The 21,192-nt window shown below is 36.9% G+C and overlaps 1 protein-coding gene across 1 annotated transcript in view; it reads right to left on the bottom strand.

Annotated features, from left to right (window-relative positions):
• The window catches only part of LOC128641725 (uncharacterized), a 392,787-nt gene that overhangs the window by 3,413 nt on the left and 368,182 nt on the right, over positions 1 to 21,192 (bottom strand). Inside the window, exons 47-51 of the mRNA XM_053694250.1 lie at positions 18,659 to 18,813; positions 16,895 to 17,140; positions 12,649 to 12,811; positions 11,206 to 11,284; positions 4,052 to 4,096 (exon numbers count right to left, since the gene is read on the bottom strand). Coding sequence (XP_053550225.1) covers positions 4,052 to 4,096; positions 11,206 to 11,284; positions 12,649 to 12,811; positions 16,895 to 17,140; positions 18,659 to 18,813 — 688 coding nt within the window. The remainder of the gene's footprint in view (positions 1 to 4,051; positions 4,097 to 11,205; positions 11,285 to 12,648; positions 12,812 to 16,894; positions 17,141 to 18,658; positions 18,814 to 21,192) is intronic.

Here is a 21,192-nt window from a genome sequence, read left to right as displayed (position 1 = left end):
TAACATTTCTTTCAATACTAGCAGAACATACAACTTGCTAATTGAATTTGAGTCAATGAATAGTTCACAGAGGTACAGTATTCATAAAACTGAACCTTCCAATATCAGTCAAAGTGATTGGAAATGTCTGAGCTTCCTCTAGTCTCCCTCCTGCCTATGCTAGGTTAAGGCTTGATTGGACAAGCCTGTGTGACTGAAATCCAATATTTAGTGCCTGACTGGCTGTTCCTAATCATTAGTAATACTATTGCAGGATTTAATAGGGGACAATGACACCTGAATGGTCACACTTAAGCCTGACAATCTAAAGCTCTCAGCTCAGGTGAAATGATATCAACTGATTCTCCGGCACTGAGAGATCACTAGTGAAATTCTTAAAAGGCATATTTTGTTATATGTTTCCATGGGGCGTTCCCTGCATTTCTGTACGTGAAGGAAAGACAAGCCCAGTGCAATATAGCACTGCATGACAGGAGAGTTCTGATGTACTTACGCTTTGTGCTATGTATTTTATATAACGTTACACCTCAGATAAAGTTTTATTAAATTAAAATTTTGCACTTTCTATTATGTATTTTGTGTACATTAGTGTATTTAGGATTGTGATTTTACAAATCCTGAATACGACGGAATCAACAGGTTATCAGGTTTAGGCTTGAAATAGCCTGACATTTGAAACTGTCCAACGTGTTTCCTGCCCGGAGGCACTTTGTCAAGGGATCTTGTGAGAGATCTAGCAGTGATGGAGGATTCCGCCCTTTTTTTTAAGCATTCATTGAGTTTGGCCCCTGTGAAATCTGCACCTACAATTTCCTTCCAAGCAGGAGACTCTTAGATCATCAGAAAAACCTATGATTAAAAACTTGCAGGCATGGATAGAAACCACACAAAATCTTCAGGATTTTATTTAGATTTACTTATATTGTAAAAAAAAAAGAGTCTCTCCTTTACATAAACAACACTACATAGCGGCATAAACATGCCTTGAGATAAATATTGTGTTTGTAAAAAAAAATTTGCGGGGTCTCATCATACTGACAAGACTTCTTAGATCATCTCGCCCGAGAGAAGAGCTTTAGATCATTGGGCCCTAAGAGAGAAGCACAAATAAGAATGGAAGATGGTGGGAAGAAATACATTATGAAGAATTAAAGGGTTATTCTAATGCAACAATAAAATACTCTGATGTTACTTTCTGGAAACTGAGATTTTTATTCGTGCAAAAGAAGTTGAACACGTTGCGTGCTTACTTCTAAATGTAGGCAAAAAGGGTTATTAAATTTGGCTAATTTTAGCTACTTTTGTATTCCTTTTTGCTGTAGTTTATTATTATTATCATTAGTATTGTTATTGATATTATTATTAATATGATTATTATTCAAATTCTAATTATTATTGTTATTATTATTATAATCATTTATTTGCACCGTAAATTTCTGTCGTGCTGGAGTTTACATACTTCCATGTTCCATTTTACAAATTCATGACAAAGGAAAATTGGACTAAGGTTACACTTGGCAATTCAAATTAACATTCATCAACGTGGTAATTGTTAGGCAAAGTTAAGCATCCACAAGTAGCAACACAAATTATGTGGTATAAAAGCCTTATTTTACTAATTTAACCTTTACATGTGATTGATTCAAATATATTTAGAAATATGTAATACATTATTACATTTATATATTTGTCAACTATTTGTTTGAATGTATTTATAAATGTGTGTAACTGTTTTGTAATAGTAGTTGTAAAGAGCATTCTGCTCCTTTATGCTTAGTAAAAATTAGCTGAAAAGTTAAGTTCATTAATGTCAGCATATGGTAAGCAGGAAATTGTTAATGGGCTTAATGTCAACTTATTGAAATATATAATCTTTTGTGTTCCACTGGCTTCAACAGGAGCTGAAAACAACCTTTCACTAATGTAATTTGGCAAGCAAATTAGATTTTTGAATTAGAAATAAATTGGAAAGTTGTTTAAAATTGTATTTTCTAGCTGAATGATGAAAGAAAATGTTTCAGTTTCATGTCCCTTTTAACTATGTTTATCACCCCTAGTGGTGGATAAACACATAACTAGTAGCTGCTATTCTAATAATAATAAAATGCACTAACAAATAAGAGCGTTTTATTGTTTAATTAGGATGTTGCGTTTAAAAAAGTAAATAAGGGGGGAGAGAAAACAGAGTATATAAAAGATTTTTTTTTTTTTTTATAAATGAGTGAGGGGTGAGCTAAGATGAATACTGAGACAAATAAAGTAAATTTGAGGTAAAAAAGAGAATTTTTAAACATTGTTATGAATCCATCCACGTTTACATAATTGCAATGATTTTAAAACAGAAAAGGAAATATCATTTTAGTTTAAAAATGCATCTGAATTACTTAAAGGGACAGAAAAGTACAAAAATGTGTTAGAGCATTTTCTTATTGCACGATCACTTACATATAATGGGGGTGATCACAATCTATGGAAAAGTTTATCTAATAATCTTTCAGCATTAAAGTCTAAGGGATTTTTTCTTTTAGAAATCATTTAATAAGCTTTTCTAAAGGAGTGTGATGGACCCCTATGTGTTTAACCCATTGCAGGTTTCTGCCACATTAAGGGACAGATTATGAGTGGCGCGTTAACAGTTACGCTCAAGCGAAAATGGGTTTATCACAGCTGTTTGAGTGCATCAGATGTTGTGCTCGTATTAAAAGTTGAAAGTAAACACGATCGCTTGAGCCGTAATAAAAGTTAACACACATTAGATAGCGCATCCTCAGAGCTCTGGTTAACTGTTTCGCTAAACAAAAAAGGGTCACAAAAACACATCAAAAATACATTGAAAAGTACAGCTACACTCATAATAACACTATCTAATGCAAATTATAACAAAATATTGCACAAACAGTTAAAAGGGCTTAAAGATATGAGGTCTCAGGTGTTAGAAAAAAGGCAGGCAAAGGGCTTTAACATAGAGATACATACATGTATATGTCTAAATATGTATTTGTATGCATATGTATATATATATTTTTTGTTTTTTAGGTTATTCATTTTGTATGTGGTACGGATGTGTCTGGTGGATGGGGTTTGTGTGGATGTGAGCAAGCGGAACTTTGTATCTCTCCTGAGACTGATACATTAGGTATTATCTTACACTTTAATTAAAAAAAAAATGTCAAAGTCTCTTTGGCTGGGATTATTTATTATATATATATATATGTGTGTGTGTGTGTACGTAAGTATTTATATGTGTATATTTGTATTTACATATATATATATACAGATATAAACATATAAATACATATGTACACACATATATATATATATATATATATATATATATATATATATATATATATATATATATATGCATTGGAGCCCATTGCAGCTAAGTGCAATATAAAACATAAAACATATTTATGCAATATTCATATTTAATAAAGTGTTATTCTTTGTATTTATTGTAAATATTTCACATTCTTATGTACTTCACATAGGTGAATATGTTTTAAGTATTTTTAAATAGATATTCCTATATATCTGTATATATCTATACCTTTATATAATCATATATATATAAATATATATATATATATATATATATATAGGTATAGAAAAATATTGTATCAAAATACCATCAGTTATATGTAGAAATATGTATGTATGAATAAATTGAACATATTCTGCTATGTGAAGAACAATGGAATGTGAAATATTATTTTAATGTCGGGTTAGCACACTTGAAAATATGGGATCAGGTTTTTGCACACGTAGGGAGTTAAGTTTCCCCACTAATTTTTTTACTCCATTGACTGTTAAGGGGAGTACGTTAACACATACGTAATATCCTAACTTCAGCATTTAACGTGAATCTGGTTAGCACCCGCAAATATTTTACTTTATACTTGTAATACTATTGCTACCCGACATGTGTAAAGCGCTTACTTCTAGCACAGTTAACACCAGAGCGGGAGTTTTGAATAACGCTCCACTTGTAATCTGACCCTAAGTGTTCCGTTTTTAGATTTGAATTTAAGTGTCATTGATTAAATCTTACCTTTACAAGAAGATAAAGCTGCAGGTAATTTTACCGGATCTGATGCTGTGAATAAATTTTATAATACATATAATTTGTATTTTCATATTAATTAATAATGGATTTACATGAAATATTTAGATTTTCAGGTCATGTTTTAATAATTTTTCAACCTTTCTCATGCTCATGACAAAAACAGAATTTATGCTTACCTGATAAATTACTTTCTCCAAGGGTGAGTCCGGTCCACGGCGTCATCCTTACTTGTGGGATATTCTCTTCCCCAACAGGAAATGGCAAAGAGTCCCAGCAAAGCTGGTCACATGATCCCTCCTAGGCTCCGCCCACCCCACTCATTCGACCGACGGACAGGAGGAAATATATATAGGAGAAACCATATGATACCGTGGTGACTGTAGTTAGAGAAAATAATTCATCAGACCTGATTAAAAAACCAGGGCGGGCCGTGGACCAGACACACCGTTGGAGAAAGTAATTTATCAGGTAAGCATAAATTTTGTTTTCTCCAACATTGGTGTGTCCGGTCCACGGCGTCATCCTTACTTGTGGGAACCAATACCAAAGCTTTAGGACACGGATGAAGGGAGGGAGCAAATCAGGTCACCTAAATGGAAGGAACCACAGCTTGCAAAACCTTTCTCCCAAAAATAGCCTCCAAAGAAGCAAAAGTATCAAATTTGTAAAATTTGGCAAAAGTGTGCAGTGAAGACCAAGTCGCTGCCTTACATATCTGGTCAACAGAAGCCTCGTTCTTGAAGGCCCATGTGGAAGCCACAGCCCTAGTGGAGTGAGCTGTGATTCTTTCAGGAGGCTGCCGTCCGGCAGTCTCATAAGCCAATCGGATGATGCTTTTAAGCCAAAAGGAAAGAGAGGTAGAAGTCGCTTTTTGACCTCTCCTTTTACCAGAATAAACAACAAATAAGGAAGATGTTTGTCTGAAATCTTTAGTAGCCTCTAAATAGAACTTTAGAGCACGGACAACGTCCAAATTGTGTAACAAACGTTCCTTCTTTGAAACTGGATTCAGACACAAAGAAGGTACAACTATCTCCTGGTTAATATTTTTGTTAGAAACAACTTTAGGAAGAAAACCAGGCTTAGTATGCAAAACCACCTTATCTGCATGGAACACCAGATAAGGAGGAGAACACTGCAGAGCAGATAACTCTGAAACTCTTCTAGCAGAAGAAATTGCAACCAAAAAGAAAACTTTCCAAGATATTAACTTAATATCTATGGAATGTAAGGGTTCAAACGGAACCCCTTGAAGAACTGAAAGAACTAGATTTAGACTCCAGGGAGGAGTCAAAGGTCTGTAAACAGGCTTGATCCTAACCAGAGCCTGAACAAATGCTTGAACATCTGGCACAGCTGCCAGTCTTTTGTGTAGTAAGACAGATAAAGCAGAGATCTGTCCCTTTAGGGAACTTGCAGATAATCCTTTCTCCAAACCTTCTTGAAGAAAGGAGAGAAACTTAGGAATTTTTATCTTATTCCATGGGAATCCTTTGGATTCACACCAACAGATATATTTTTTCCATATTTTATGGTAAATTTTTCTAGTTACAGGTTTTCTGGCCTGAACCAGAGTATCTATCACCGAATCTGAAAACCCACGCTTTGATAGAATCAAGCGTTCAATCTCCAAGCCGTCAGTTGGAGGGAGACCAGATTTGGGTGTTCGAATGGACCTTGAACAAGAAGGTCCTGTCTCAAAGGTAGCTTCCATGGTGGAGCCGATGACATATTCACCAGGTCTGCATACCAAGTCCTGCGTGGCCACGCAGGAGCTATCAAGATCACCGAGGCCCTCTCCTGATTGATCCTGGCTACCAGCCTGGGAATGAGAGGAAACGGTGGGAATAAGTAAGCTAGGTTGAAAGTCCAAGGTGCTACTAGTGCATCTACTAGAGTCGTCTTGGGATCCCTGGATCTGGACCCGTAGCAAGGAACCTTGAAGTTCTGACGAGACGCCATCAGATCCATGTCTGGAATGCCCCATAATTGAGTTATTTGGGCAAAGATTTCCGGATGGAGTTCCCACTCCCCCGGATGAAATGTCTGACGACTCAGAAAATCCGCTTCCCAATTTTCCACTCCTGGGATGTGGATCGCAGACAAGTGGCAGGAGTGATCCTCCGCCCATTGAATTATTTTGGTCACTTCTTTCATCGCCAGGGAACTCTTTGTTCCCCCTTGATGATTGATATAAGCAACAGTCGTCATGTTGTCTGATTGGAACCTTATGAATTTGGCCTTTGCTAGTTGAGGCCAAGCTCTGAGAGCATTGAATATCGCTCTCAGTTCCAGAATGTTTATCGGGAGAAGAGACTCTTCCCGAGACCATAGACCCTGAGCTTTCAGGGATTCCCAGACCGCACCCCAGCCCACTAGACTGGCGTCGGTCGTGACAATGACCCACTCTGGCCTGCGGAAGCTCATTCCCTGGGACAGATGGTCCAGGGTCAGCCACCAACGGAGTGAATCTCTGGTCTTTTGATCTACTTGAATCATTGGAGACAAGTCTGTATAATCCCCATTCCACTGTTTGAGCATGCACAGTTGTAATGGTCTTAGATGAATTCGTGCAAAAGGAACTATGTCCATTGTTGCAACCATCAATCCTATTACTTCCATGCACTGCGCTATGGAAGGACGAGGAACAGAATGAAGCACATGACAAGAGCTTAGAAGTTTTGATTTTCTGACCTCTGTCAGAAAAATCCTCATTTCTAAGGAATCTATTATTGTTCCCAAGAAGGGAACTCTTGTTGACGGGGACAGAGAACTCTTTTCTTTGTTCACCTTCCATCCGTGAGATGTGAGAAAGGCTAGAACGATGTCCGTATGAGCCTTTGCCTTTGACAGGGACGACGCTTGTATTAGAATGTCGTCCAAGTAAGGTACTACTGCAATGCCCCTTGGTCTTAGAACCGCTAGAAGGGACCCTAGCACCTTTGTGAAAATCCTTGGAGCAGTGGCTAATCCGAATGGAAGAGCCACAAACTGGTAATGTTTGTCCAGAAAAGCGAACCTTAGGAACTGATGATGTTCCTTGTGGATAGGGATATGTAGGTACGCATCCTTTAGATCCACGGTAGTCATAAATTGACTTTCCTGGATGGTGGGTAGAATCGTTCGAATAGTTTCCATTTTGAACGATGGTACCCTGAGAAATTTGTTTAGGATCTTCAAATCCAAAATAGGTCTGAACGTTCCCTCTTTTTTGGGAACTACGAACAGATTGGAATAAAATCCCATTCCTTGTTCCTTTATTGGAACTGGGTGTATCACTCCCATCTTTAACAGGTCTTCTACACAATGTAAGAATGCCTGTCTCTTTATTTGGTTTGAGGATAAGTGAGACTTGTGGAACCTTCCCCTTGGGGGTAGTTCCTTGAATTCCAGGAGATAACCTTGAGAAACTATTTCTAGCGCCCAAGGATCCTGAACATCTCTTGCCCAAGCCTGAGCAAAGAGAGAGAGTCTGCCCCCCACCAGATCCGGTCCCGGATCGGGGGCTACTCCTTCATGCTGTCTTGTTAGCAGTGGCAGGCTTCTTGGCCTGCTTACCTTTGTTCCAGCCTTGCATTGGTTTCCAGGCTGGTTTGGGTTGTGAGGCATTACCGTCTTGCTTAGAGGATGCAGAATTAGAGGCTGGTCCATTTCTGCGAAAGGGACGAAAATTAGGCTTATTTTTAGCCTTAAAAGACCTATCCTGTGGAAGGGCGTGGCCCTTTCCCCCAGTGATGTCTGAAATAATCTCTTTCAAATCAGGTCCAAATAAAGTTTTACCTTTGAAAGGAATGTTAAGTAATTTTGTCTTGGATGACACATCCGCTGACCAAGACTTTAGCCAAAGCGCTCTGCGCGCCACAATAGCAAACCCTGAATTTTTCGCCGCTAATTTTGCTAATTGCAAAGCGGCATCTAAAATAAAAGAGTTAGCCAATTTAAGTGCGTGAACTCTGTCCATAACCTCCTCATATGGAGTTTCTCTACTGAGCGACTTTTCTAGTTCCTCGAACCAGAACCACGCTGCCGTAGTGACAGCAACAATGCATGAAATTGGTTGTAGAAGGTAGCCTTGCTGTACAAAAATCTTTTTAAGCAATCATCCAGAGTAGATAACACCTCCTTAAGCAGTGCGCGGAGATGTTCTAATTTAAATTTAAATGTCACAACATCAGGTTCAGCTTCATGAGAAATTTTTCCTGAATCTGAAATTTCTCCCTCAGACAAAACCTCCCTCATGGCCCCTTCAGATTGGTGTGAGGGTATGACAGAACAATTATCATCAGCGTCCTCTTGCTCTTCAGTGTATAAAACAGAGCAATCGCGCTTTCTCTGATAAGTAGGCATTTTGGATAAAAGATTTGCTATGGAGTTATCCATTACAGCCGTTAATTGTTGCATTGTAATAAGTATTGGCGCACTAGATGTACTAGGGGCCTCCTGCATGGGCAAAACTGGTGTAGACACAGTAGGAGATGATGTAGTATCATGTTTACTCCCCTCATTTGAGGAATCATCTTGGGCAATATCATTATTTGTGGCAGTACTGTCCTTACTTTGTTTGGACGCTATGGCACAATTATCACATAAATTTAAATGGGGAGACACATTGGCTTTCATACATATAGAACATAGCTTATCTGAAGGTATAGACATGTTAAACAGGCTTAAACTTGTCAACAATGCACAAAAAACGTTTTAAAATAAAACCGTTACTGTCACTTTAAATTTCAAACAGAAAACACTTTATTACTGAATATGTGAAAAAGTATGAAGGAATTGTTCAAAAATTACCAAATTTTCACCACAGTGTCTTAAAGCCTTAAAAGTATTGCACACCAAATTTCAGAGCTTTAACCCTTAAAATAATGGAACCGGAGCCGTTTTTCAATTTAACCCCTATACAGTCCCAGATACAGTCTTTGCTAAGACCCAACCAAGCCCTGAGGGGAATACGATACCAAATGACTCCTTCTAAAAGCTTTTTCAGAGATTCTTAGATCCACACACATGCATCTGCATGCCCTGTTCTCAAAAAACAACTGCGCATTAATGGCGCGAAAATGAGGCTCAGTCTATGACTAGAAAGGGCCCCTGACTGAAAAAGGTGTCCAATACAGTGCCTGCCGTTTTATAAACGTTCCCCAAGATTATAAATGTCAATTGTTAGCCTAAATTTGAATAATATGCACAAATAAAGCAATCGATTTAGCCCATAAAAATGTCTAACAGTTTTTTAGCCCATAATAAGCCCTTTATTCTGTTTGTTTTTGACTAAGAAAATGGCTTACCGGTCCCCATGAGGGGAAATGACAGCCTTCCAGCATTACACAGTCTTGTTAGAAATATGGCTAGTCATACCTTAAGCAGAAAAGTCTGCTAACTGTTTCCCCCAACTGAAGTTACTTCATCTCAACAGTCCTATGTGGAAACAGCAACCGATTTTAGTTACTGTCTGCTAAAATCATCTTCCTCTTACAAACAGAAATCTTCATGCTTTTCTGTTTCAGAGTAAATAGTACATACCAGCACTATTTTAAAATAACAAACACTTGATAGAAGAATAAAAACTACATTTAAACACCAAAAAACTCTTAACCATCTCCGTGGAGATGTTGCCTGTGCAACGGCAAAGAGAATGACTGGGGTGGGCGGAGCCTAGGAGGGATCATGTGACCAGCTTTGCTGGGACTCTTTGCCATTTCCTGTTGGGGAAGAGAATATCCCACAAGTAAGGATGACGCCGTGGACCGGACACACCAATGTTGGAGAAAACGGGTCATCATGCAAATCTTTGCCTGTAAACTCATGACGACTGGTTTTGTCATGCAGGGAGATTGCCAATCCGATGCTGTTGTCTGCAATCTTTCTCAATACAGGCCACACTCATTGGTGGTGTAGCTGCATGGGGTGCCAATGATGTCACCAAGAACATTCGTGGTGACATCACATCTAGTAAAGGGAGCTGGATGAGGGAGGGGGTTGTTCAAACCCCTCAATCTCAGCTCCCTTACTAGCCATAGACCTCCGAGACCATTCATTTGAAAGTGAATCACCTGCTCTTTTAAATGGTTTTGGTCTTCGAAAAAAGTAAAAACACAACACATAGGGTTATGCTAGGGAAAGGGACTTAATAGACTCAATAAAAAAGTTGTTAATTATAGAGACCCCCCCCCCCCCAATAAAGTTTATTTTATAGCAGACACGCTCTTTTATTTCTGCACTGGCACAAAGTGGCCCCTATAGTTTATATTATAATCCCCAAAAGTCCATATGTCCCCTTTTTTAAATTAAACTACAGTTGGTGACAATTTAGTGAGGTGATCACAGTAACACAAATCTGCTGCTAACAGGAGCTGTCAATCATCCTAATCGTATCGGATCAGGATGAATTTAATCCGCCATCATTTAGGTGGTGGACAGGATAAGGCACAAGACCACTGCTACTAAATTATCATTTCAGGTGAACCTCTGAAGCAGCAATCACAGTTTGGTAAATGGAGTGCAATATATAATTTGTGTGGATCCCTAACTGAAATATATCTGGTTAAAATTTAACCAGCAAGACAAAAAGCTTAAATCTCCTTAGCACAGGGGCGTGAAAAAGGCTTTGAACTGAAGGGGTTAAAGGGACATTAAACCCCCAAAAAATTATTTCCTGATTCAAATAGAGCAGCAATTTTATGCAACTTTCTAATTTACTCCTATTATCAATTTGTCTTTGTTCTCTTGCTATCTTTATTTTAAAAGCAGAAATGTGATGCATAGGAGCCGGCCCATTTTTTATTGAGAACCTGGGTTATGCTTGCTTATTGGTGGGTAAATGTCAGCCTCCAATAAGCATGCACTCTCCATGGTGCTGAACCTAAAATGGGCTGACTGTTAAGATTTACATTCCTGCTTTTAAAATAAAGATAGCAAGAGAACGAAGAAAAATTGATAATAGGAGTAAATTAGAAAGTTGATTAAAATGTCATGCTCTGTCTGAATCATGAAAGAAAAAAGTTGGGTTCAGTGTCCCTTTAAGGAGGATTTAAAAAAAAAAAAAGCTAACAAAACACCTTTATAAACTTTTATATAATTGCAATGCTTTACCCATGAGTATCTAACAAAGGAACTGTGTGATATTTAATGCTTACCTCGAGGACGCAGAGGTCCAATCGTTAAGTTTTGCGTAGCAGTTTCATCATTAGCAGCAGATCTCAGACCAAAACATTGCTGTAAATAGCATTAAAAAAAACACAGAAAGAATTATATTATTATATTGTGAGCTTTATATTAAAGGGGATTTTAGAAAGAAAACAACTCAACAGTTATTTCTAATATATGTTATATGTTTTGACTTGGTATTAAAGGGGCACTAAACCCAAAATTAAACTTTTATGACTCAGATAGAGCAGGCAATAAAAAAAAAAAATCAATTTACTTCCATTATCAAAATGTGTACATTTTTTATATGCAGACCTATTAGGTCTTTAGACCGCTGCTTCATAACTGCCGTTTCTGGCGAGTCTGAAGACTCGCCAGAAACACGGCCCTTCAAGCTCCATACGGAGCTTGATAAATGGGCCTCAATGTCTCTGGAATATAACAGTGTTCTGCTGTTCCTCTTTTAACAGGAACTGAAAAGAACACAATTGTCAGAATGAAATTACAGGAAAAGGGGACAAATAAAATAATGAAAGCATACTGCAAAGTTTTTTTGATATATATATATATATATACAGTTTATTATTTTATATTACCATCTCAAAGTGTTTAATGTCACTTTAAGGAGGAACACATTTTCCAGTACAGTCTCCCCTTAAAGGGGCACTAAACCCATTTTTTTTCTTTCATGATTCAGATAGAGCATGCAATTTTAGGCAACTTTCTAATTTACTTTACTATTATCATTTTTTCTTCATTCTCTTGCTATCTTTATTTGAGAAAGAAGGCATCTAAGCTAAGGAGCCAGCCAATTGTTGGTTCAGAACCATGGACAGCACTTTTTTATTGGTTCTGTCCAATCAGTAAGGACAACCCAGGTTGTTCACCAAAAATGGGCCGGCATCTAAACTTACATTCTTGCTTTTCAAATAAAGATACCAAGAGAATGAAGAAAATTTGATTATAGGAGTAAATAAGAAAGTTGCTTAAAATTGCATGCTCTATCTGAATAATAAAAGAAAAAATTTGGGTTCAGTGTCCCTTTAACTTATGATATAAAGTTTCAGTGAAAAAAATTAAAAGTCTGCAAATTTGTGAAAACATAACATAAATCTAATTTAATAAAGAAATCCACGTGTTTAGGATAAATGTCATTGATAAACACTCTTAGATACTAAGGATTAATAAAACATTTAGCTTTACTATAGAGTGTGTCAGTTTTATTCCTAATCAGATTTCAAAATGAGATGTAAGAATCTTGTTATTGGTTCACACTGTAGAAAAAGGTCCTTAGCTTATTTATAAGTGCAATATCCATTCAAAAGAGGAAAATATTTTGTTGTCATATCTGACCTAGTATTGTACTTAACATGTCTGCCTAAAAGAAATTGAAATCAGTATAGGTAAAAAAAATATTTATATTTGCTACTTACTGGGTAACAAGATTCAAATGTTGTATCACATAACCGTATCTGGCAGTGTAAATATACTTGTTCATAGTTCCCCAGGAACTTAAAGACTTGAATCTTAAAGCGTCCTTCAGAGGACTCTCCATTTTTTTCTACATAGATTGTAGGGTCATCTCGATTAGGACAGCTGAGGATAGAAAGTTCAAGGGTAATTGTAACATGCCAAACAAGGCGTAATATTTTACTGATTGCTAACTGCTTCTACCATAAAGGTAAGATTCATTTTTCACAGTACTACAAAAAAAACGTATTAAAGGGGCAGAGTAAACCTTGCAGCTGAGGAATGCACATGTCTTTAGCAATAGTGTTTTTAGCAATATTATACATTGTTGCCCAGTCACTGCTTCCATAGAGTTAAAGCTAAAATGCATTGCTTAATACAAATACAACACTATTCTAAATAATTTACAGCCAGATTACGAGTTTTGCGTTATGGCTGGCTCTCTACTAACTTGCAAGTTATTTCACCTTTAATAGCGCTGCTATTACAAGTTTTCCAAAAACCGGCGTTTGTGGGCAATATGGCAGCGTTGAGCTCCATACCGCACACAAATACCAGCGCTGCTTTGAGCTGCTTTGACGTGCTCGTGCACGATATCCCCATAGACATCAATGGGGAGAGCCGGCTAAAAAAAAGCCTAACACCTGCAATTACGGATCGTAAAGCTCCGTAACGCAGCCCCATTGATTCCTATGGGGAAACAAAATGTATGCTTAAACCTAACACCCTAACATAAACCCCGAGACTAAACACCCCTAATCTGCCACCCCCAACATCGTCGACACCTACATTACACTTATTAACCTCTAATCTTCCACCCCCAACGTCGCCGATACCTACATTACACTTATTAACCCCTAACCTGCCGCCCCCGAAATTACTATTATTACCTAAATAATTCCTAAGACTAAATACTTACCTGTAAAATAACGCCTAAGATAGCTACAATATAACTAATAGTTACATTGTAGCTATCTTAGGTTTTATTTTTATTTTACAGGTAATTTTGTATTTATTTTAACTAGGTAGACTAGTTAGTAAATAGTTATTAACTATTTACTAGCTACCTAGTTAAAATAAATACAAAGTTACCTGTAAAATAAAACATAACCTGAGTTACACTAACACATAACATTACACTATAGTTAAATAAATTAAATTAAAAAAAAACATTTATCTAAATTACAAAAAATAATAAACACTAAATTACACAAAATAAAAAAAGAAATGATCAAATATTTAAACTAATTACAACTAATCTAATAGCCCTATCAAAATAAAAAAGCTCCCCCAAAATAAAAAAAACCCTAGCCTACACTAAACTGCCAATGGCCCTTAAAAGGGCCTTTTGCAGGGGCATTGCCCCAAAGAAATCAGCTCTTTTACCTGTTAATAAAAAATGCAAACAACCCCCCAACAGTAAAACCCACCACCCACACAACCAACCCCCCAAATAAAAACCTACCTAAAAACCTAAGCTCCCCTAAAGGGCATTTAGCTCTTTTACAGTGCCCAAAGTCCCTAATCTAAAAATAAAACCCACCCAATAAACCCTTAAATAAACCTAACACTAAGCCCTGAAGATCCACTTACAGTTTTTGAAGACCGGACATCCATCCTCATCCAGCCGGGTGAAGTCTTCATCCAAGCGGCAAGAAGTCCTCAACGAAGCTGGGAGAAGTCTTCATCCAAGCGGCAAGAAGTCCTCAACGAAGCTGGGAGAAGTCTTCATCCAAGCGGCAAGAAGTCCTCAACGAAGCTGGGAGAAGTCTTCATCCAAGCGGCAAGAAGTCCTCAACGAAGCTGGGAGAAGTCTTCATCCAGACGGCATTTTCTATCTTCATCCTTCCGACGTGGAATTTAATTTATTTCATTTTAGTGTAACTTAGGTTTTATTGTAACTTAGGTTAGGCTTTATTTTACAGGTAACTTGGTATTTATTTTAGCTAGGTAGTTAGTAAATAGTTAATAACTATTTACTAACTAATCAACCTAGTTAAAATAAATACAAACTTACCTGTGAAATAAAAATAAAACATAAGCTAGATACAATGTAACTATTAGTTATATTGTAGCTAGCTTAGGTTTTATTTTACAGGTAAGTATTTATTTAGTTTTAAATATGAATAATTTAGGTATTAATTGTAATTTTTATTTGGAGTTATTTTAATTATGTTAAAGTTAGTGGGTGTTAGGGTTAGGGTTACGTTAGGGTTAGGGTTAGGTTTAGGGGTTAATAACTTTAGTATAGTGGCGGCAACATTGGGGGCAGCAGATTAGGGGTTAATAAGTGTAGTTAGCTGGCAGCGATTTTGGGTGCAGCAGATTAGGGGTTAATAATATTTAACTAGTGTTTACGATGCGGGAGTGCGGCGGTTTAGGGGTTAATATGTTTATTATAGTGGCGGCAATGTCTGGAGCAGCAGATTAGGGGTTAATAAATTTATTGAGGGCCTTGGTTTAGGGGTTAATAGGTAGTTTAAGGGTGTTAGTGTACTTTGTAACACTTAAGTTATGAGTTTTATGCTACAGCTTTTTAACGTAAAACCCATAACTACTGACTTTCAGATGATGGTACGAATCTTGTAGTTATAGGCTGTACCGCTCACTTTTTAGCCAGACAGGCAAACTCCATTGAAAAAGGACTTTTTGAAAGGTGCGGTAGTTACGTTGCTTGATGGTCCAAAAAAGTGTGTGGTACAGCTGTACCTACAAGACTCGTAATAGCAGTGGTAGTGAAAAAGCAGCGTTATACTCATAACGCAAAACTCATAATCTAGCCGTTAGTTACTTGAAAGGAAATATATTTATATATACAGTAAAGCATTTACGTCTGCAATATAATTTCATTTGCCAAACAGCTTTAAGTAAGAACTAGCACAGATTTGTTTAATAATTATTCTTACTCTGATTATCCAGCAAGCATACAGTAGTAGGACATGTAGGGACACATTCCAATTTAATACATGCACCATGTTGCAGAAAAGTTACACTATGTATACCTCCCATATTTACAGAGGACTAAATAAGAGTGGAGCGCAAAATAAACGAAAAATAAACACTAACATTATGAAAAATAAAAAAAATCTAAGATTACAAAAAATAATAAACAAAAATATCTAAAATAATAAAAATTAGACCTAATCTAATAGCCCTATAAAAACAAAAAGCCACCCCAAAATAAAAACACCCCCTAACCTATCAATAAACTACCAATAGCCCTTAAAAGGGCCTTTTTTAGGGCATTGCCCTAAGTTAAAAAGCTCTTTTACCTAAAATAATTACAAAGTCCCCCCTTAAAGTAAACCCCCCCACCCAACCAACCCCCCAAAATAAAAAAAAACTAAGTCTAAAAAACACCTATGCTACCCATTGCCCCTAAAGGGGTATTTGTATGGGTAATAAAAAAACAAACAAAGTCTAACCCCAAAATAGGTACTCACAGTTCCTGAAGTCCGGCGGAGAAGGTCTTCTTCCAGGAGATGAAGGTCTTCTTTCAGGCGGCGACATCTTCATCCAGCGCGGGGACCTCTTTTATCTTCATCCAGGGCGAATGCGGCGCAGAGTGGAGGTGACCGTGGAACAGGACCAGCGACCGCAGAGCCATCCAGCATGGAGGACCCTCTTCGTACGATCAACGCCGCACACTGAGGATTGAATGCAAGGTACCCCTTTTATATTGGGGTACCATTGCACTCTTATTGGCTGAACAATTCAAATCAGCCAATAGGATTGAAGCTGCATAAATCCTATTGGCTGTTCAAATCAGCTCATTTTCAAATGAAAGCAAAGAATACAGATGATTTTGCATTTCTCTGAATCCAAATTCCTGTGTAAAAACTTCCTTCCCCAGTTTCTGTGACCCATTATTTTTATTTAACTAGTTATTAAAATACTTGATGGATAGTAAGTATTGCAAATTATTTTGTTTTTCAAAAACAGTCCAAGATATAAATTAGTAATGGACCAGTAAAGCCCCAGGCTGCATGCTGCCAATATTGCTTTCACTGTATCACTATTGTTTTCTCTATAGAGATTTTTTTTTTAACGATATTAAACTACCATACAATGTGAATGGTATTTTTCACATTTGAAATTCAAAAGTATGTGTTATTGCATTGTCTTTTTTATGGCAGTTATACAATGAAATAATTATTTGGCACATTATACAAACTAATATCTTTGCAAAGTGGTGAAATAAAAACATACCTATTTCTGATGATATAGTATTTCATAGGGTGCCAGTTTTCTGCTGTTGGTGTTGCATAACAATTCTTCATTATTAAGACAAACTGGGATCCTTTTGCCTCTTCAACCATGACACCAACATAAAGAAGTGATTCTGTGGTCAGCCAGACCTCTGGCCCTTCATAAGGTGAAGAGTAACTAGGGTCCTTAAATAGAGCCATCTTTGCTGAATATGTGCCAGTTCCTCCAACAGTGAAGTTAACAGAGCTAAAAAACAAGAGGAGTTTCAAGTTTAAACTAATAAATACCAGCTCATTGTTATAACATATAAGATTAACATATTGTTGGTTCAAATATATAATTTTATTTAAACAATTAGTCAGTTAATAATGTATGTCTTTCTAGCTCTTTCATTAAAGGGACAGTAAACACCAAAAATTTAACGACCAAGGACGTGCCTGGCACATCCTCAGGGGTTTCAAGTGCTGGAAGCGATCGTGATTGCTTCCAGACGCTTTCAGTGTATTGCAGTGATGCCTCGGTATTGAGGCATCCTGCAATACCCTTTTTTAAACAACCGATGCAGAGAAAGACACTCTGTGGCCCTCTCTGCATCGGCCAGCAATAGTGGTGATCATTGGTGTCATGGGAGGGATAGGAGGGAGGCAGGTGGGCGACCCATCGCTGGTGGAGTTCCGGTTCAGGGTGGATGATGGGTTCTGGTGCACGCTGTTAAATGTTAGGTGTAGACATAAAATTCCTTTCCCCATAGGAATCAATGGGGCTGCGTTAGGAGCTGAACGCTGCTTTTTTGCAGGTGTTAGGTTTTTTTCATCCTGCTCTCCCCAATGATTCCTATGGGGAAATCATGTGCGAGCACGTTTTACCAGCTCACCGCTAACGTAAGCAGTGCTGGTATTGAGGTGAGATATGGAGCAAAATTTTGTTCTATGCTCACTTTTTTGCGGTTAACGCCGGGTTTGTAAAAACCCGTAATACCAGCACTGTCTGTAAGTGAGTGATGAGCATAAACTGCTCGTTAGCACCGCACAGCCTCTAACGCAAAACGCGTAATCTAGCCGCATGTTTACTAATCAGCTGATTGTTTCACCTGTGATCTAGTTCAGATATCCTATAAAATTTGGTCTGTTAGAGAGGCCTGAGAACAGGTTTGAAAACCATTGTTTTAAATGGATAAAACACTAAATGTCATTGCTAATAAGTGTGGCCAAAAAGCTAAATTAAAGGGACAGTCTACACCTTAGTCATCTTAAAGTCTTACCTTAGATGAAGCTGTGAATTGCCTCCTGCACATTGTCTATATCATGCAGAAGGAGCTGTAAAAAAGTTATTTTAAAATGAATATTGTTTCTGGCCACTTTGAATGGCTGCCAAGCTCCACCCACTGATGATATCACAATCTGGGCTGCATCTAGGCACTCTACTGAATAGCATTGACAGTCTGTTGAATCCAACTAGTGAGCCGTTTGTGATTGGATCCCATATGCAGACCAGATCATGATGTCATCAGTGGGCTGAGCTTGGCAGCCATTTCAAAGTGGCCAGAAACAATATTCATTTTAAAATAACTTTTGTTACTGTTCCTGCTGCATGATATAGACAAGATGCAGGAGGCTATTCGCTGCTTAATCTAAGGTAAGACTCCAAGATGACTATCCCTTTAGCAAAAAAAAAATAAAAAAAATACATAGATATAAAATATATTTTGAATATATTTGCTTAGCTGACACAGCATATTGTGTAAACTGGACATCTTTAGTATACCTGATTATTGGATTCACTGCCACCCACAGACTGACATCCATGTTCTTTGGATAAGAGCAGTAAAAGTTTATCAACGCTTCATGCCTCTTTATTAATCCATTAGACTTAGGTGACAGATATACTGTATTTCCATAAGTTATATGTGTATCATTCACCTGAAAAGTTTAAATACCATTAAATACAGTAGAACTGTATAATCAATTACTACATATATATATATATATATATATATATATATACAGTATATAACACAATAACACCTTTTTCCTGACAAATTTCAAGCTCTCCTTCCATATTCCTGTCCCTTGTATGACTACATGTGGCCGCCATGAACCGATCACAGACTCATATATGTATATACTGTAAACTCTTGCACATGCTCAATAGGTGCAGGTGCCGCAGAAAGTGTGCACATAAAAAGACTGCAAAATTTGATTATGAATGTAAATTGCATGTTTTCTCTTATTCAAAAAAGTGACATATACCCATATGGTTAATCACTTAAAAGTGAGGCAGCATATCTGTAAAACTATAAAATATCACTTAAAGGGACAGTCAAGTCCAAAAAAAAACTCTCATGTTTCAAATAGGGCATGTAATTTTAAACAACTCTCTAATTTTCTAATTTACTTTTATTTTGGTATTCTTAGTTGAAAGCTAAACCTAGGAGGTTCATATGCTAATTTCTTAGACCTTGAAGGCCGCCTCTAATCTAAATGCATTTTTATAGTTTTTCACCACTAGAGGGCATTAGTTCACATGTTTCATATAGATAACATTGAGCTCATGCACGTGAATTTACCATGGAGACAGCTCTGATTGGCTAAAATGCAAGTCTGTAAAAAGAAATGAAATAATGGGGCAGTCTGCTGAGGCTTAGATAAAAGGTAATTACAGAGGTAAAACGTGTATAATTATAACTGTGTTGGTTATGCAAAACTGGGGAATTGGTAATTAAGGGATTATCTATCTTTTAAAACAACAAAAAGTCTGGTGTTGACTGTCCCTCTAAACACATCTATGTAAAAAAGTAAGATATTTTAAATGCTCACCAGAATAGGTGATCTGTGAGCAATTATCTTTCAACTACACTTTGTACTGTCATCTGCATGGTACAAAAAAAATCTAATCTGCATCATCATTTCACACTTTGCTTTACTCTGATCTTGTTGGATTTCATTATTATTAATAATTTCTTTATAGTGAGTAAGGAAACAAAGTGTAGGTGTCTACACATGCCAGATGCACACTCCCCTGTAAGTCCTGGTCCTGATTGGATCTAAAATTTCTTTTACAAAGTGAGGACATTTTGGGGTAAAATGTCTTCCTTTTTTACATAGAGATGTTCATGTGATATTTTCTAGTCAGATGTTTACAAATATGCTGCATCATTTTTAAGTGATTTAGCATTTGGGTAACATGCTATTTTTCAGGGTTTGGGTAAGGTCACTTTGTTCCATTAAAGGGTACAGAAGACAACGATGACTGTGCTCCAGTGCACAAAATAGGGTCCATGGCTTGATGAAGTTGTTGTGAAGGAGTTTGAGAAGCCTAAACAGAACATTGACCTCAATCCCACTGAAAACCTTTGGGATGAATTGGAACTCTAATTATAAGTCAGACCTTAAAGTGACACTAAACACAAAATATATATTTCATGATTCAGATAGAGAATACAATTTCAAACAACATTTCAATGTACTTCTATTATCTAATGTGCTTCATTCTTTAGGTATTCTTTGCTGAAGAAAGGCAATGCATATGGGTGAGCCAATCACACGAGGCATCTGTGCAGCCACCAATCAGCAGCTACTAAACCTATCTTGATATACTTTTCAACAAAGGCTATCAAGAAAATGAAGCAAAATAGATAATAGAAGTAAATTAGAAAATTGTTTAAAATAACATGTTCTTTATAAATCATTAAAGGAAAAAAATTAGGTTTCATGTCCCTTTAATGTCCAACATCAGTACCCAACCTCACAAATGGACAAAGTCCCACAGAAATCAACTTGGGAAGGGCTTCATATAAATGCCCATGGTTTTGGATTTTTTTTAAATTGGATGTCCAACACGTTCATATAAGTGTGATGGTCAGGTGTCCACATACTATTTAATGTATATATTATTGCAGAATATGGTTTTTTTCCCTTTAATGTTCTTATCTAAAACCTGATTTTTTTTTAGCTCAAAATAAAAAATATAAACTATTTCACTACTGTCTCATGTTTAACGTGATATAAAACAAAATGCTCTAATATGTTATATGCAGGCAGCAGTACAACGATAGAATGCACTATGTGTTTAACCCATGCAAATGGATTAAATAAATAGTTAAAGTCAGCTCCAGAGCAGTAATGCACTACTGTGACCTAGCTGAACACATCTGATGAGCCAATGACAATAGAAAATTTGTGTAGCCACCAATCGCCAGCAAGCTTTCAGTAGTGCACTGAGCTTTTTAACAAAGAAAATCAAGTGAATAAGGTACATTTGATAAAATAAATTAATTTAACTGTGTTTTAAAGTTACAT

Source organism: Bombina bombina, chromosome 11 (assembly GCF_027579735.1).
Source record: "Bombina bombina isolate aBomBom1 chromosome 11, aBomBom1.pri, whole genome shotgun sequence".
NCBI lineage: Eukaryota > Metazoa > Chordata > Amphibia > Anura > Bombinatoridae > Bombina > Bombina bombina.
This window is presented reverse-complemented; position numbering and strand designations above follow the sequence as displayed.